This window comes from Periophthalmus magnuspinnatus, chromosome 7, assembly GCF_009829125.3.
Source record: "Periophthalmus magnuspinnatus isolate fPerMag1 chromosome 7, fPerMag1.2.pri, whole genome shotgun sequence".
Taxonomy (NCBI): Eukaryota; Metazoa; Chordata; class Actinopteri; order Gobiiformes; family Gobiidae; genus Periophthalmus; species Periophthalmus magnuspinnatus.
In genome coordinates this window covers 16,804,473-16,822,086 of record NC_047132.1, presented here as the reverse complement: position 1 = coordinate 16,822,086, position 17,614 = coordinate 16,804,473, and the positions used below count along the sequence as shown (strand labels likewise).

At 44.5% G+C, this 17,614-nt stretch overlaps 1 protein-coding gene across 1 annotated transcript in view; it reads left to right on the top strand.

Annotated features, from left to right (window-relative positions):
* Window positions 1-17,614, top strand: part of celsr3 (cadherin, EGF LAG seven-pass G-type receptor 3) — a 100,999-nt gene that overhangs the window by 66,638 nt on the left and 16,747 nt on the right. Inside the window, exons 23-29 of the mRNA XM_055223352.1 lie at window positions 291-494; window positions 1,358-1,556; window positions 11,808-11,996; window positions 12,399-12,588; window positions 12,816-12,983; window positions 13,667-13,793; window positions 16,886-17,089. Coding sequence (XP_055079327.1) covers window positions 291-494; window positions 1,358-1,556; window positions 11,808-11,996; window positions 12,399-12,588; window positions 12,816-12,983; window positions 13,667-13,793; window positions 16,886-17,089 — 1,281 coding nt within the window. The remainder of the gene's footprint in view (window positions 1-290; window positions 495-1,357; window positions 1,557-11,807; window positions 11,997-12,398; window positions 12,589-12,815; window positions 12,984-13,666; window positions 13,794-16,885; window positions 17,090-17,614) is intronic.

Genomic DNA, 17,614 nt, shown 5'->3' with positions numbered 1-17,614 from the left:
AATTTGAGTTGAGACCAGGTTTAGTTATATTTCCATTCAGGTTTAGTCTCAATTAAGTCTGGTTTAATGATAGCACTTTTGTCAACTTTGTCTTAATAAGTGAAGTTGCAGTTACAGTTTATATTTTCACTTTCTGCAGTTCTGCTTTGTCCAGTTTTTGTTTCAATAAATTCTTGTTTAGTCTTTTCTATCTTAGGTCTGTCTTAATCTTGGTTTAGTCCAAAATTACTTTAGTCCACATTAAGGTTTTTAATTTTGAAATCTTTTTTTTTTTTTTTTTTTTTTTACAGTTGGATTTTTTGGAGCGAAATGAGACAGAGCTGAATAACATAGTAGAGCTGGCCCATCAGCTCCGAGATGTGACTGAGTCCACCTCCCGTCTCTATGGAAATGACCTCATGATCGCAGAGCGACTGTTGTCCCGCCTCCTGACCTTTGAGACGCAGCAAAGCGGATTTGGGCTAACAGCTACTCAAGACGGAGACTTCAGCGAGGTACTACCTAAAACATACAGGGAATATTTTTAAATTTGGTGAAACTCAGAATTTTGGATTCAGTTTAGATGTGCAACTTCCAATAATTTGATGGCAAAACACAAAATTCTGATTCAAAAAGGGACATTTTTAATAAGTTATTCTGTCTAAAGACTTTTCAGCTCTTAAAAGTAGGTAGTTAAAATGTACTACAAACAGAAGTTCACCTGGGATTCAATTGTCTGATATACAGAAGACACGAGCACAATGTGATTTCAGCTGTAGAACCTGGCAACCCAAGTAAGGCGCTCGTTCTGCTTTCTGATAACATCCTTGTCCACCAAAACAAAAAATGTGAAAATAAAGAATTGCATTATTTAAAAAATTATACAATTGTAAATAACTTTGGAATTGGAAAATTGAATTTTTGGAGCTTACTACCATGTTATAACATCAAAAATATGCCTGACGTGGTTTTATATGTCATCTGTGCATGTTTGAGTAATCTAGCAATCTCTCCCACGCCCTGTTCGGACACTCCTGATGGTTAGCAGTATTATTCTGTCCAATGTCACACGTGTTCCTGCAGGACATTTTTCCATAAAAATTATGATACAAAAGAATATACTACAACTTCACAAACCTGATGTGATGTGCAGTAGCTTCATTAGCAAAATGCATGCCTATAGTGTTGTGAGCTCTCTGTAGGGGGAGTGAATTAATGTGGAGAGCAAAGGGGGGTGAACTCAGAGCATTAAAAAAAAAACAACTTTATTTCTTTAGTCCTGGTTAAATACTAATTTACCCATTGTCTCTGCATCTCTATTTGTTTCATAATCGTTCAATTAAATCTATGAATAATTATCCTTATCACTTTCTTCCAGAACATAGTTCGTGGCTGCAGCGTGCTCCTGGGTCCCTCTGCAGCAGGACTGTGGCGTTCTCTGGCCCAGAATCAGCCTCACGCCTTGGGCTCGGGTCCAGCTCACCTCACCGACCTCATGGGGCAGTACGCGCAGACGTTAGCTCAGAACATGAAGCTTACTCACCTCAGCCCTGTGGCCCTCGTCGCTCCAAATATTGGTATGTGGCTATCAAAATACGATATACAAAATGCTGTAACAAGATGTAGTACTTGATTTTCTGGTTGTATTTTAGGTTCATTAAATGAAAAGCAGGGCTTATATTATTAAAATAGGACAAGGAACAACATCATAGGTTTTATTAAGGACTAAATTATGACCACACAAATTTATTGAAACTGTCACAGTTCTGCCTGTTGTTTTCATGTTTATTTAAATGTATAGAACAATACTAGGATTTACCAGAACAAAAGTAGGTCTAATCTATAAAAAAAAAAAAAAAAAAATGATCAAAGGGCTATGCAATTAGTCAAATTTTAATCAAGATTGAGATTCAGTAATTTCTAATTGTCAATAATTAGCTTGGGTCTTTGTAAGGTCTACAGACAGTAAAAACTTGTGGTTTGAAGCAGAATTCAGACTTTGAAGGAATATGTTTGAAATTGAAAATGCCAATTATTATGTTAATATTGAAAGATACCAGTGGCGGGCTGTGTATTTCACCGTTGGGCCTTCAGTGACGTCCCATTTACACATTACAGCATCACCTTAACAGGCTAGTCAAGCGACACTTAATTTCAGGAGCATTTAAAACCACTAAGCATGCATTGCATTCATAATTAAGAGTAGGAAACTAAGTTCACAAATACTGTCAAGTGTCATGATGTCAGTTTCCCTGTCCTCCCGTGCTCTCTCCCCCTCCCCTACCTGTGTGTCTGGAGCTGGGTGGAGTGCCTGACTCCTCCCGTGCACACCTGGGGTGCATCAGCCTAATCACCACCACCTGCTGCTGAGTACAAGAAGGCTTGGCAGTCTACACTCGGTGCCAGACCGTCCGCGTGTAAAACATTCCTGCCTCCACTCGCCCAGCTCCTGCCGTCACGTTCCAGTCCCGGTATCGTCTCCTGCTCGTCTCGTCTCCGGCTCGTCTCGTCTCCTGCTCGTCTCGTCTCCTGCTCGTCTCGTCTCCTGCTCGTCTCGTCTCCTGCTCGTCTCGTCTCCTGTCCGGTCCTGGTCTCTGGTTTGTCACCCGCTCCCCGCTCTGGTCTTCGTCTGCTCCGCCCGCCCTGGTACCGCACCTGCTTCTATCCCCGTCCTGGTCCTGTCCTGCCCGCCTCTACCTGCACCGCACCCGCCTGACCCGTCTCCCGCTCCCCGGTTCCTGTACCTGCTCTTGTGACCTGTTTAAAGACTGCATTTTCACCGCTGTAAATAAACACTGTAAAACTGCTCTGGTCTGCATCCTTTGGTCCTATCTGCACCGTTACGACAGAACGGTCTGGCCACTATGGACCAAGCAGGCTCAGATCCGGACCAGACGCGCCGCCTCACGCACTCTCACCCCGAGGCGGTGCTGGGTCAGCATGAACAATCCATTCGGACTCTATTGGAGCTAAATCAGACATTGTCCCAGCAGGTGGCACAGCTTAACCACCAGGTGGCCGCGCTCCTCGTCACCCCGCCTGCTGCAGCCGGAGCGCCGCCACGCCTCCCGGAGCCGAGAGGCACGGATCCGGAGCCGTATGCTGGACAACCTCACCTCTGTCGCGGATTCCTGTTCCAGTGCGAGTTCATGTTCCAGCAATGCCCTTCTCGTTTCAGCTCGGGGGCCACCAAGATCCGATATATATGTGGATTACTCCGGGGCAGAGCTCTCCAGTGGGCAGAGGCGCGCCTAATGAAGACGTCTGTGGATAGCCTGGATTTTAATGAATTTGTGTCCACGTTTAAGCTGGTGTTTGACCACCCGCACTACCAGGACAATGCTGCCTCCCGGTTATTGACTCTCAGCCAGGGCTCCAGGACGGTAGCGGATTATTCCATTGAATTCTGGACACATGCGGCGGAGCTGGACTGGACGGACAGCGCGCTGCGGGCTGTGTTTGTGCGGGGCCTGAACGAGACTTTGAAAGATGAATTGGTTTCCCGGGACGAACCCCCCGACCTGCGGACCCTCATCTCCCTCACTCACCGTATAGACAACCGCCTACGGGCTCGTCGCCGAGAGAGACGCCGGTCACCGGTCCCGCCGGAGCCACGCGCTGCCCCGCCCCCGCCGGATGAGCCCATGCTACTCGACAGGACCCTTGTGTCGGCCGAGGAGCGTCAACGGAGGCGTCGTCTGGCCGGGGCTTGCCTCTACTGCGGTGAGCGCGGACATTATGTGGTCACTTGCCCAGTTCGGCCAAAAGGGGGGGCCCACCAGTAGCACTGGGAGTACTGGTGGGCGAGCAACACATCCTGGACTCTTCTAATAGACTGCGGCTCAGCGCCACCCTGTGCGTTCGCACAGAGACCTTATGCGTTTCCGCCCTTATCGACTCCGGGGCTGAGAGGGACTTTATTGATGCCCAAGTCGCGGAGCAGCTCGGGGTCTACCTGGAGCCCCTCGAACGCCCCTTAAATGCCCAGGGGCTCAATGGACGTTTTCTGGGGCACATCACTCACATCACAGAACCTGTCACCGTGATTCTGTCCGGCAACCACCAAGAGAACCGTCAGTTTCATGTCCTGTCCTCCTCCGCTTCTCCTCTGGTCCTTGGTTACCCCTGGCTACGCGCCCACAACCCTGTTTTCGATTGGGCCAGGGGCGGAGTTTCGGGCTGGAGTCCCGATTGCCACGCCAAGTGCCTTCGGTCCGCCCTCCCTCCGGCCGGGAGGTCCGTTCCTGTCGCTGATCCGTCCCCAGACACCCCCAATCTGTCCTCGGTGCCTGCTGAATATCACGACCTGGGGGAGGTTTTTAGCAAGAGCAAGGCCCTCTCTTTACCGCCCCACCGTCCATATGACTGCGCCATTGACCTCCTGCCGGGTGCCCCACTACCATCTAGCAGGCTATATAACCTGTCTAAACCTGAACGCGAGTCAATGGAGGACTATATCCGTGGGTCCCTGGCTGCCGGAATCATCCGCCCGTCCACTTCACCCGTGGGAGCGGGGTTCTTCTTTGTGGCTAAGAAGGACAAATCCCTGCGGCCTTGCATTGATTACCGGGGTCTGAACAATATAACTGTAAAGAATAAATACCCGCTTCCCTTACTGGACTCGGCATTTACGCCCCTCCACGGTGCGACCATCTTCTCAAAGTTGGATTTGCGGAATGCGTACCACCTGGTGCGCATCAGGGAGGGAGACGAATGGAAGACGGCCTTCAAGACACCCCTGGGACATTTCGAATACTTGGTTATGCCCTTCGGTCTCACCAACGCCCCTGCCGTATTCCAAGCCCTCATCAACGATGTGCTCCGTGATTTCCTTAACCGATTCGTCTTTGTTTACTTGGATGACATCTTGATTTTCTCGCGGTCCCCCCAGGAGCATCATCAGCACGTTCGCCAGGTTCTCCAGCGCCTCCTCGAGAATAAACTGTTCGTGAAAGCTGAGAAATGCGAGTTTCACGCAGAGGAGGTCAGCTTTTTGGGCTTCATTGTGGGGCGGGGCCAAGTAAGAGCTGACCCTGAAAAGATCCAGGCTGTCACTGAGTGGCCCGTTCCTACCAGCCGGAGACAGCTCCAGAGATTTATCGGCTTTGCCAATTTTTATAGACGTTTCATCCGGGATTTTAGTAGGGTTATCTCGCCCTTAACTAAACTCACCTCTCCTGCTTTGCCGTTTGCCTGGTCTCCTGAGGCGCAGACAGCCTTCGAGAAGCTTAAGAGACTATTTACCTCCGCTCCCATCCTGCACCAGCCCGACCCTTCACGGCAATTCATCGTGGAGGTCGACGCCTCCGACTCGGGAGTGGGGGCCGTGCTTTCGCAGAGGTTCGACCCCCACAACCGCCTCTGTCCCTGCGCCTTCTTTTCCCGGCGATTGTCCTCGGCCGAGGTCAATTATGACGTGGGGGATCGGGAGCTCCTTGCCGTAAAGCTGGCCTTGGAGGAGTGGCGCCACTGGCTCGAAGGGGCGGAGCAACCATTCATCGTCTGGACCGACCATAAAAACTTGGAGTACATCCAGTCCGCCAGGCGCCTCAATCCCCGTCAAGCTCGTTGGTCCCTCTTCTTCAGCCGCTTCAACTTTCTCCTCACCTACCGCCCCGGATCTCGGAACGTCAAACCCGATGCCCTCTCCCGCCAGTTCGCCCTGGAGGATAGCCCGGTCACCGCAGAAACAATTATTCCCTCCTCGTGTGTGGTGGCCGCGGTCCATTGGGATATCGAGGACACCGTCCGAGAGGCCCAGACCAACGACCCCGACCCAGGTAACGGCCCTCCAGGTAAACTGTTTGTTCCCGATTCTGTCCGGTCTCAGGTGCTCCAGTGGGTCCATGCCTCCCGTTTCGCCTGCCATCCTGGTGCCGGTCGCTCTCTCTCCCTCCTCAGGAGACGCTTCTGGTGGCCCACGATGGACACAGACACCCGGGCTTATGTCGCCGCCTGCCAGGTATGTGCTCGGGCCAAGGCCTCCCACTCACCCCCTTCTGGTCTCTTGCATCCTCTCCCAGTTCCTCGTCGCCCTTGGTCCCACATCGCCTTGGACTTCGTGACGGGCCTTCCCCCTTCCCAGGGGAACACGGTGGTTCTCACCATTGTGGACCGCTTCTCCAAGGCCGCCCATTTCGTTGCCCTGCCTAAGCTCCCCACAGCCAAAGAAACTGCCGACCAGCTGACCAGTCATGTCTTCCGACTCCACGGCATCCCGGTGGACATCGTGTCCGACAGAGGGACCCAATTCACCTCTCAGGTATGGCGGTCTTTCTGCGACGGTTTGGGGGCCACGGTTAGCCTCACGTCCGGGTTCCATCCACAATCTAATGGGCAGACGGAGCGGGCCAACCAAGACCTGGAGTCGGCCCTACGGTGCACAGCCTCCGCCAACCCCGCGACCTGGAGTACTCACCTGCCCTGGATAGAGTATGCTCACAACTCCCTCGTGAGTTCCGCCACTGGTATGTCCCCCTTCGAGGCATCGCTGGGATATCAACCCCCTCTCTTTCCCACGGAGGAGAGGGACCTCGCCGTCCCGTCTGTTCAGCGCCATTTCCAGCGCTGTCGCCGGATCTGGAAGAAGGCCAGGGCGGCCCTTCTTCGGGCTGGAGCGCGCACTAAGGCGACGGCCGATCGCCACCGTGTCCCGGCGCCCGTATACCAACCTGGCCAGATGGTTTGGCTCTCCGCCAAGACGGTCCCGCTGAAGACGGACTCCCGTAAGCTGTCCCCCCGATTCCTGGGACCGTTTAAGATCATGAGGATCATAAATCCATCGGCGGTGCGCCTCCAGTTACCCCCGTCTCTCCGGATTCATCCGACCTTTCACGTCTCCCAGGTTAAACCAGTCCGGACCAGCGACCTGTGCCCTCCGGCCGATCCCCCACCGCCCGCCCGAGTCATTGACGGCCACCCGGCGTTCACCGTCCGCCGCCTGATTGACGTTCGTCGCCGTGGTAGGGGCCTCCAGTACCTCGTCGATTGGGAGGGTTACGGTCCGGAGGAGCGATCCTGGGTGCCCAGGGCACGCATTCTGGACCCCGACATGGTGAGAGACTTCCACCGCGCTCATCCTGACAAGCCTGGGGGTCCACCAGGAGGTGGACCTTAGGGGGGGGGTACTGTCATGATGTCAGTTTCCCTGTCCTCCCGTGCTCTCTCCCCCTCCCCTACCTGTGTGTCTGGAGCTGGGTGGAGTGCCTGACTCCTCCCGTGCACACCTGGGGTGCATCAGCCTAATCACCACCACCTGCTGCTGAGTACAAGAAGGCTTGGCAGTCTACACTCGGTGCCAGACCGTCCGCGTGTAAAACATTCCTGCCTCCACTCGCCCAGCTCCTGCCGTCACGTTCCAGTCCCGGTATCGTCTCCTGCTCGTCTCGTCTCCGGCTCGTCTCGTCTCCTGCTCGTCTCGTCTCCTGCTCGTCTCGTCTCCTGCTCGTCTCGTCTCCTGCTCGTCTCGTCTCCTGTCCGGTCCTGGTCTCTGGTTTGTCACCCGCTCCCCGCTCTGGTCTTCGTCTGCTCCGCCCGCCCTGGTACCGCACCTGCTTCTATCCCCGTCCTGGTCCTGTCCTGCCCGCCTCTACCTGCACCGCACCCGCCTGACCCGTCTCCCGCTCCCCGGTTCCTGTACCTGCTCTTGTGACCTGTTTAAAGACTGCATTTTCACCGCTGTAAATAAACACTGTAAAACTGCTCTGGTCTGCATCCTTTGGTCCTATCTGCACCGTTACGACAGTCAAGAATTAAAAATATAAATGCAATTTAAAGATGCCAAACAAAATGCCACCAAAATTATGCTATGTGAGTAACAAGTAACAAGTCTGTCCAATAAACTGCTCAATGTCACTGTTTCATATAAGACACCAACCAGACAATAATAAAACAAACTATTCTTTGAAAATAAAGTAAATATAATAATTAGCATTTTTTGACAATAGGTTATACAACAGCAAATAACTGAAAATGTGGCACAGCTGAGATTGTATGAACTTTAGTGCTGTTTTAACTGAGGTGACTTCAATGTGTCACATTATTATTAACATTATAAACTCACTTTTCATTGTGGAGCTCCGTCTCCCTGTGTGCCTGTTCGCTGAGCTGCAGGTCCACTTGAGTGTCTTCAAATGTTTTTAAATGCAACGTAACTTATAAGTGCCCAGCCATACAACAGCAGAACAATTTGCAGCATTTCTCAGAAGCTCTGAGCCACGGGTACCGTTCATAGTTGCTCATCTGGAAATGACAGACAAACCCTTTTCCTTGCTGGGACAGGTTAGGTAGCTCAGGGGTTGGCCGACCTCTTCTCATAATATCCAGCTGTTCGTGAAACGTCTTGAAAATGACATGGAAAGTATATCTGCAACCAGATCAACCGCTTCTCCTCCTTCAGCCATTATGGGTTAAAAATATAGCAATAGCTGTTGGATCTCCGGGTTTAGTTTGACATTCCTCAAACTGCCGCCTTTCACACTGTATCAATGTGCATGCAAATGTGTATCCAATCACAGGACATGTACATGTCCAGTTTGTGTAGGACCTTCTAGCTAACCCAGAAATGCAGAATTGAGATCTGATTGGCTATTAAAACTGACTGTGTCTGTGTCTGCTTAAAGTGGACGGGGCCTGCTCTTTTTACTCTAAAGGCCCCAGGAAAATGAAATTTGCCTGACAACACAAGTTAGCTGAAATATAAGTGGATAAAAACTCCACCACAACAAACAACATTGGAAGCCACTCAACAAAGTGGATATAATATATGTCATATTAAAGAGAACAGATAATATTTTTGTTTACATATTTATGAAAATAAAATAAAATTAATTCACTTTTCTGAGCATGTTTAAGCCAGTAGAGAAGGCCTTGCTGGCCCTGACGGCCCGCCACTGAAAGATACATTATAACCAGGTATATACCAGGTCTCAACCAAGACTAAATTACAACTAAAACTAGGATATAAATATATTTTTGCTACTGGGCCTGTCAAAATCTTCTTCCCTGTGTCCAAAACAAATCAGAGCATTTCCGTTTACATCATTGCTGAAAAAGTTTCTTGCTTTTATTTTCAGCTTAGTCTGAAATTCTTCCATCCTCATATTCAAGAACACATAACCTATTGAATTAATTAATATTTGTGTTAATTAAATGCTTGCTTTCTCCTATCTCCTCTGCTCAGCCTGTTCTGTGCCACTTTCTCCTCTCTCTGTATGTCTCTCTTTTTGTCCTCCCTCCTCTCTTTATCTTTCTCTTTCTCCTCCCTCCTCTCTCCTCCTCACTCTGTCTCCTCCCTCCTCTCATCTTTCTTTCTTTCCTCCTCTCTCTCTTTTTCCCACTTTCTCTCTCCTCTCTCCCGCTCGTCTCTTGGCTGCTGTCGTTCTTTTGCTCTGGGGACATTTTGCACTGCTGTAGATCTGATCCCGTGTTCTGAGTGGGAGTGTGAAATCCGCGTGTTTGCATTAGGCCTCTTCATCTCTGCCTCACAATGAGTCATTATGGGAGATTTCACAGGAGAGCTCGGGGCTTTGTGAGGGGAAAGGACTGTGAAGACGATTGCTTTATCACGCTTTCAAAGGATTTATTGAATTTTAAGCCAATGCGAAGAATATGAGACAGAAATCTAGTCTGCTAATGAAAATGTATGGATATGTACAGTGTATGTGTATGTGGACATTTAGAGACGCCTGTACATGTGTCTGAGGAATTTTAGGAGGATTTTTTCTAGGCCAAATAAGAGTCAGGTTTGTGGAAATGCAAGCCCTGTAAGAGGAAGGAAGCATGTTTTTCAGTGAAGTAAACCATCCAACATGAAAATCGTGCTTTTTAAATGGCTAAAAAGTTATGCTTTGCCTGGAATGTTCTACAGTATGACATTAAGCTTATTTATCTACATTGGATCAGGCAGACAGCACCAGGCGAAGTTACAGGTCAAATCTGTGAAGAGGCAATCTCACTCACTGTTAGAATTTTTCAAGGCTCTTTTGCAGCAATAAAAAGACGTGATTGAATAAACTCACAGTAAATAATTTGGCATACTGTGGAACATTCCAGAAAAGTTGCATAGTGCACAAAAAACATACCCGACTTTTGGATACCCCTAGCACTGTCCTGCTAGGAATTGCTAATAAGCCATTGGCAAGGTCTATTAACGTCAAATCTCTGAGTCAACAGCACTCTGGCCTCAATTTAAATGAAGTTTGACCAAACCAAGTCAATGAAGTCGATATGAAACCCATAGACTACGTAAACACACAGAGACGAAGGAGAGGGAGTGTGGAATTATGGGAAATGTGGTTTAGACAGGAAGTATTGTAATAGAATCTGCTCCTCAAATATCAATATCCACAGTCAGTCCACATTTCATGCTTAAGGCATATACTGTTGTTGTGCCTCTGAGCATGGTACTTTACTTGCAGCACTTATTAATGTGGCTCGTTGTGTCAAGAAGAACATCTGGTGTAAAAAATTTGAGAACTCCCTATGTAATCTGCTTTTTGCTACAGTCAAATCCCACTATGACGTGTGAGGCTGGGTATCATTAAGATTTTGCAGATACATACTTCAATACATAGGGCACGATACAATGCACATCTCGATACAGTACTTTTTCAATTTGATACAATACAATGCGATATATTTCAAATCGATTTGATACAATTCAGTGAAAAATATAGGCTTTCATGACTTAATGATCAGTCCCATTTTCACCAAAAATAAACATTAATGGTTCATTTATCTCGTTCACTGACAATACGGGAACATAAAGTGCATTTTGTTTAATGCATGTGACTAACTAGAAGAACACATCAGATTGTTCCATTGGTCAATAGTATCCATCCACAGTTTATACTCTGTCTACATTTACATGTACACAGAGACATGTGCAGTTTAACTGCTCTAAAGGATTACAACATCTAAATCACAACTGTGATACTAAAAGTTTTTGTTAAACCTCTGCCCATGCAAAGCTTCAATTTTAATAATGAAAAACAGTGAATCTATGTATTGCATAAACAAGTTTCTTTCCTCTAAACAAGCCACACAATTGTAGTGCTGTGACAGAATAATTTGGTAAAATATGTTTTTTAAATTGATACAGCAGCCCACGATATTGACACTATCATTAAATTAAATGTTACGATATATCGTTATTTTTATATTTTTGCACACCCCTAATGAAGAGCTGATCAGTTTTGACAGTGGACGTGTTACTATTATTAATATGTTTTAGATTAAACAGGGGGTATTATACTAAATTGATATTTTTGAGCTTTCTATCATGTTATAACCTTGTTCCATGATTAGAAACATGCCTGAAGAGGTATTATATATCATCCATGCATGTTTGAGTATTTTGAGTATTCTCTCTCTTGGCCATATTGGGCTGTAATGAGTGCTGTCCAATGCTCAGGCCACAAGCCTATGTCACTCATGCACCCACACAACAATTCTCCATAAATAGTGTGGAGTAGTTTCATTAGCGGGATGCTGATTGTGTTGTGATAGCGCTCTGAAGGGAGGAAAGGGAGGGGAGACTTAAAAGTGTCAAAAACGAAAGTCAAACTTATAAACATGTTGATGCATTGTTTATGGCGATTATAGCATTTTCAAAACAATAAACAGTAAAATGGTAATCTAAATATGTTATTAGTTAGTATTTAATACCCCATAGATAGAAAATGCCCATTTTTAGATACTGCAGTTTAAAATGAACTAAATAATAAAATAATGTTTTATGTATGTTATTGTTTAATGCTAAATACAAGGAGAAAACATTTTATCCTTTAACACATGCAGTTTATTTATATGCACATTCTCTCTCTCAGTGATGAACCTGGACCGGGTAGAGAACCACACACACGTGCGGCGTCGCTTTCCCCGATACCACACTTCTCTGTTCAGGGCCAAAACGTTGTGGGATCCCTACACTCATGTGGTGCTGCCCCCTGCTGCTCTGGTGCCACAGCGCCTCCACACTCACAGTTGGAGGGAGAGGGAGCGTGCAGAAAAAGAAGGTGAGATTTAGTAGTGTAGAAGTAGTAATATTGTTACAATAGTTGTGGTGTCAGTAGTAATAGTAGTAGGAGGGAATAGTGTATAGTAGTTAAAATGTGGGCAGTTGGCATAACTGAATTACCAGTAGTTTGTATTTATATTTTATATTGTAGTAATAGAATAGAAACTAAAGTAATAATATTAGTAGTAGTTGTTGTAGTTCTCAAGAGATTTTAGATCTACACTGAACAACAATAACCAATTTCCAGCAAATTCCAGAAATAGTCGTAACAGAACTAATTCAAAACTTTCTCATTCGCATTTAGTCAGAACTGAATATGTGTTGTTTATCTTTTTATCTCACATTTATTAATTCATTTCTACAAGTTAAACTTATTGGTATTAACTCTTCTCCTTCTCAGTCTTGTCAGCTCCAAACCCAGGCCTCACCCCGGCTAGAGTCTCAACCAATCAGACGCAAGAGTACAGCAGTGCCGCCCATCGCTCTGTGTCTCTGTCTGAGCCTCCGTTCACCATTGTCATTCTGCTCATCTACAAGAGTTTGGGGGCAGCTCTTCCCCCAAAGTACCACACAGACAGGAGGGGGGTCAGGTGAGATGTGACAAAGAATTAGGTTTTGCTTTTGTTTGGACAATATTCAAAATTGATATTTTTATATATACACACATACATATACATACATACACACACACACACACACACCCCACACACACACACCCACACACTATCCTGGTTTGATCATCGGTCCTAGCTTGACTTATGACTTTGAGACTATAGTCCAGAATCTGATTTTTCACATTTTTCCGTGTGCTCCTCAGATTACCCCGTCACCCAGTCATGAACTCCCCTGTGGTCAGTGTGTCGGTCTTCAATAACCAGTCGTTTGTGAATGGGCATCTGGAGCAGCCTGTGGTACTGGAGTTCAGACTGCTGGAGACGGCAAATCGCAGCAAGCCCCTGTGTGTGCAGTGGAACCACAGTGCATCGTGAGTGAAGCACTGCAACTATATGTTATTACTCCATTACTACTTTTCATCATCTCCGCCCTTTATGTTGTATGGCTTACAATAAAGCATTTGTGTGAAAGCATGTTTAAAATTTGAATATTGAAAATAAAATAAAAAGCTACAAGAAATATGATAAATATGCTAAAAATAAAAATCTGATCAATCTTTACTTTTTATGCATTGTGTGTTGCCCAAAGTACAAACTTCCAGTGTAATCTTTCAAACAAGTGAACAATGCTTATTTTATAGTCCATTGACTGTTCACAAGATTCACAACACATTTAGAGGCAGGTTGTAGCATATTTCTGATTGGTTACTAAAATATTGTGTCAGGGGAGCTGTTAAGCACAATGCGCAAACATTTTCCACTCTCAAGAGGTAAACTGAATAGGCAGGAAAATCTAACATGTATCGAACATGTGCAAATGATATTGGCATTAGGCCAGTATATGTAAGAGAGTCTGTCACTGATATGATTTGGGATATTATATAGACATCAATGTGTCTTACATATGTGTTTTCAACAGTATTTGGTCAAAGACAAAACAAGACATTCCACGTCCTTTTTCGCTATTATTTTAATTTTTTTACGAAAGGTGACTTATATATACATACATAACTTTACGTCCACTAAATAAGAGTAATTCTCCTCCTCTCTTCAGGTCGGACACGGGGGGCTGCTGGACAGTGAGGGACTGTATGGTGGTCTACAGAAACACTTCTCATGTGCGCTGCCAGTGCCACAGACTGGGCACTTTCGGAGTACTCATGGATAGCTCACACCGAGAGGTCAGATACTCTCCACATAGTGCTTTTACTATCAAAAAAATCTTAACACATGCTTTATTATATCCTCAGGGTTTGATTGCAGAACTAGGCTCTATGTTGGCCTCAGTGAATAAATTTGATTCCCGCTAGCAGTTTGCTGAATGTCTCTCACCACTCTTCAACTGCATTTCAAGCATTTCAGGAAATATGAAAAAATATTTCCTGTCCATTGAAGCTGATTAAAACACACACACACACATATTCTGAGCCCTTTCTAAATATTTGTTATTTTGAAAACAGCCCTTGAAAAGTCAGAATTTGTTTCATAATCCCACTGTTCTGCATAATCTAATGACTTTTTTAGAGTGATATTGAAAAATATTTTGCTGTAAATTATTTTGAATGAATCTAAACTAGATAAATTAACATTGATATTATGGATTGTCTCTGGGCAAGTTATGAGTTGGCCAACATCTTTTGTGCTAGTGCAGCCATGTTTGTCTGTCTGCCAACATCAACCAGGATGATGGAATTAATTTGGCTTTGTCCATCACCTGTGTCTACTCTAGTCCAGTGCAGGTGTGTCCAACCATCACACGGGTTTTATAGTCGCTTCATGAGTTTATACGGTTAAATTCGTTTCCACCTTCCAAAATGTGTTTTAAGTGTTATGCCATAAATCAAAATCCACCTGAATCAAGCAAATACACTTTTATGTGAATTAAATGCAATATTTGTGCATTTCCACCTCGCTCTTACTTATACGATACTTCAAGATGCGCATAAAAAATAAGGTAATGGAAACGCTAATACAATCATTCATAGATTAGCTGAATTCTAAGTGGACAATAGCGTTAGCAGCAAACACCAAGTCTACTAATTATATGTCTATGAGGAAGACTAACCAATCAGAAGACTAACAAGGAATAAAAAAATACTCAGAAATACCACTCAACTTATTTTAAACTTGATAGTGGGAAGTAAGTAGTCAATTAAAGATACTCTGGCTCTGTGTGGCTGATGGCTAAACATGAGAGTACGTGACAGCCAATATTTGTAAGCCGCCATGTTTCTTTGACCACATATGGACCATGTGTTTCTCTGATTGGTGTGATTTGTCTGGCAATAATTATAGTCTTAGCTGGCCAGACTACAATGAATGGTCTCCTAAATTGAAATTGTACCACCCTTACTTTTGCTTAGTTTTAACATAAACACTGGGTTACATGTCTTTAGGGATGTTACGATATAAAATTTTGTCTCCACAGTTTCAATTATTGGTATTATTAGATATCTACAAGTTACAGTATGTGACCTGTTTCACGAAATCGAACTTTCTTAATGATGAAGTGAAACTGAGGTGACATAAACAGCAAAACACATTTTAAATCGCAACAAAGAGCCGTGCAGCTGTCAGCACCTCCTACACATCATGGTGCTGCGGAGTTTTTTTCATTTGTACCAAAATGACTACATGATGATACCAAATCCTACACATATCACTGATTAAGAAAATTAAAACTGCTCTAACCACTGAGCCACTGTCGCCCCTAAATAAGCTATTAAAGATTACTTAAGCATGCATAAATCACTCCAAGTAAATGAGAAGAGAAAACAACTGTAACACGGTTAAGAGCTGTGAAAAGTTGATTTTGCATAATCCTGTTTAAGATTATATTAAGACATGAAAAATCACTATTATTGATCAACCTAATAATCTTGGCATTCCAACATGTCATATAAAGAGATTTTCTTGACCTAGCTCCTGAACTTTTTTTACTCCAACTTTCTCATTCCCACATTTCATCACCTTGAGAGTGTCATTCAGGCAGTACTGACATCCACTAGAGGCTTTTCTCATCTCATGCTGCTTTGTGCCTGCTCAAACCATCATAACACATTTTCTGGGACTTGGCTTCCTCAGATTTATCCTCCTAAAATAACTATGTGAGAAGAAGTTTTACTTGCATTGCATTTGCAACAGGTCTGCAGTAGGACTGAGCGATTTGGGGAAAATATCAAATTATGATTTTTGACAAGCATTTCAATTGCAATTATTGTAATAATAAAATAATGAACTAATGCGAGAATCACATTTTATAACGTTGTTTGTACAAATCTGAACTACAGGGTTTGCAGTTTCATGCAGAATAAGAAGATATTTTGTTACTTCAAAAAGGGCATTGTGATTTCAGTTTGGATTAATCGTTCTGCCTTACTCTGCAGTCACACGGGTTAATACAGAAATCTATATTGGTTTTAGATTAGATTCTGTATCAATAGGGTTAGTGACTGCACTGAGCATTTTGCCCTCAACCATATTTTTGGTTAGAAGGTGGTGGGAGTTTGTGCTTACTATTAACCTTCAGATTTTTAGCTAAAATACAAATTTTAAATGGGCAAATTCAAAATTAATAGTGATAGGAAACCATAGGTGTAGTAGTAGGGATTAAAGTGAATTCCATTTGAAAGACTGTATTTCCAGCCTTGTTTTTATTCCCCCACGTCACCTGTCTTGTTCTTGTCAAGTTTAATTTAAGACACAAAACACATGACATACTATGACTTACTGTATGATCTCAAAAGAAAATAAAAAGTAATCAGTGATGACTAAAATGTTTACTGTGATTTTCAATTTATGTTTGTGGTCCGTAAAATGTGATTCTTTTCAACTTTCACATTTTAACGTGTCCAAGAGAACAGACACACCAAAATAGGCCTATGACCTAACACAAGAATGTATTGTCAAAACAGAGGTCCACTAAACTAGAGGTCCAGCAGTTTTTATGCAGAAAAGGACGGGGTATTTTGTTTATTGTGGAGGAAATTATGGTGCTTCAAAAAATTGCAGCCTTGACTATTTGCTAATTCAGTTATTTCCAATTGCAGTTTTGATTTGGTTATGGGTAAGATCAAATGGAAAGGTGGGAAAAAGTGTCTGTGTTTGAGCATGGAGTGTGCATTAAATTGTGAAATAGGTGTTCACAGGTGTGAACAATCGTAAAGGAACTGGATTTCACTAATGTGATAACTTCAGATATCAGATAATGATCAGATTTCTGGTGTGTATGTAAATATAGCCACTGATGCATATTTTCCTTTATCTTGAGCAGCAGCTGGAGGGAGATTTGGAGATCCTGGCTCTGGTCTCATACTCGTCCCTTTGCCTGTCCATGCTGTGTCTGCTGATGACCGTCCTGGCTCTATGCTGTCTGCGCCTCAAGTCCAACACCAGGAGCATCCACTGCAACACGGCAGCAGCCATGTTCCTCTCCGAGCTGGTGTTTCTGCTGGGAGTTAACCAGACAGAGCAGCAGGTCAGCCTATTATTAGTGTGATATTAGTGTAATATGTCTTGGTTTATGGTCAGTGTCTCTGTAATTACTGGGTCAATCCATATGAAGCAAAACTGGCATAAAGTTTAATGTAAAAAAATAATAGAGCTTAAATACCTATAAACACTATAGTTGGTAGAAAAGGTTTCAGATGTAGTCACGTCAAGCTTCAATTTAGGATCTTAATTTAACATAACAGGGCTGTTAAGTCAAATTAATCGCCTAATAATTTTTTATTGTACATATTATAAAGCCTTCACTGCCTGCACTGTTGAGCACTCATATTTGTTTTCATAAAGCCGGTGAACACTATACACAACAAAATGTCATTACCCAACATTACCCAGGTGGGTAATGTTATTTTACTTTATCTTATACATAAGGTGTCATGCTCGTTGCTCATTACTACGTTCACAGACTGACTGACGATGCTGATTGCCAACAAAGACCACATTCAATTGCTAAAACATACACTGCCTGGCCAAAAAAAAGGTCGTCACCTGGATT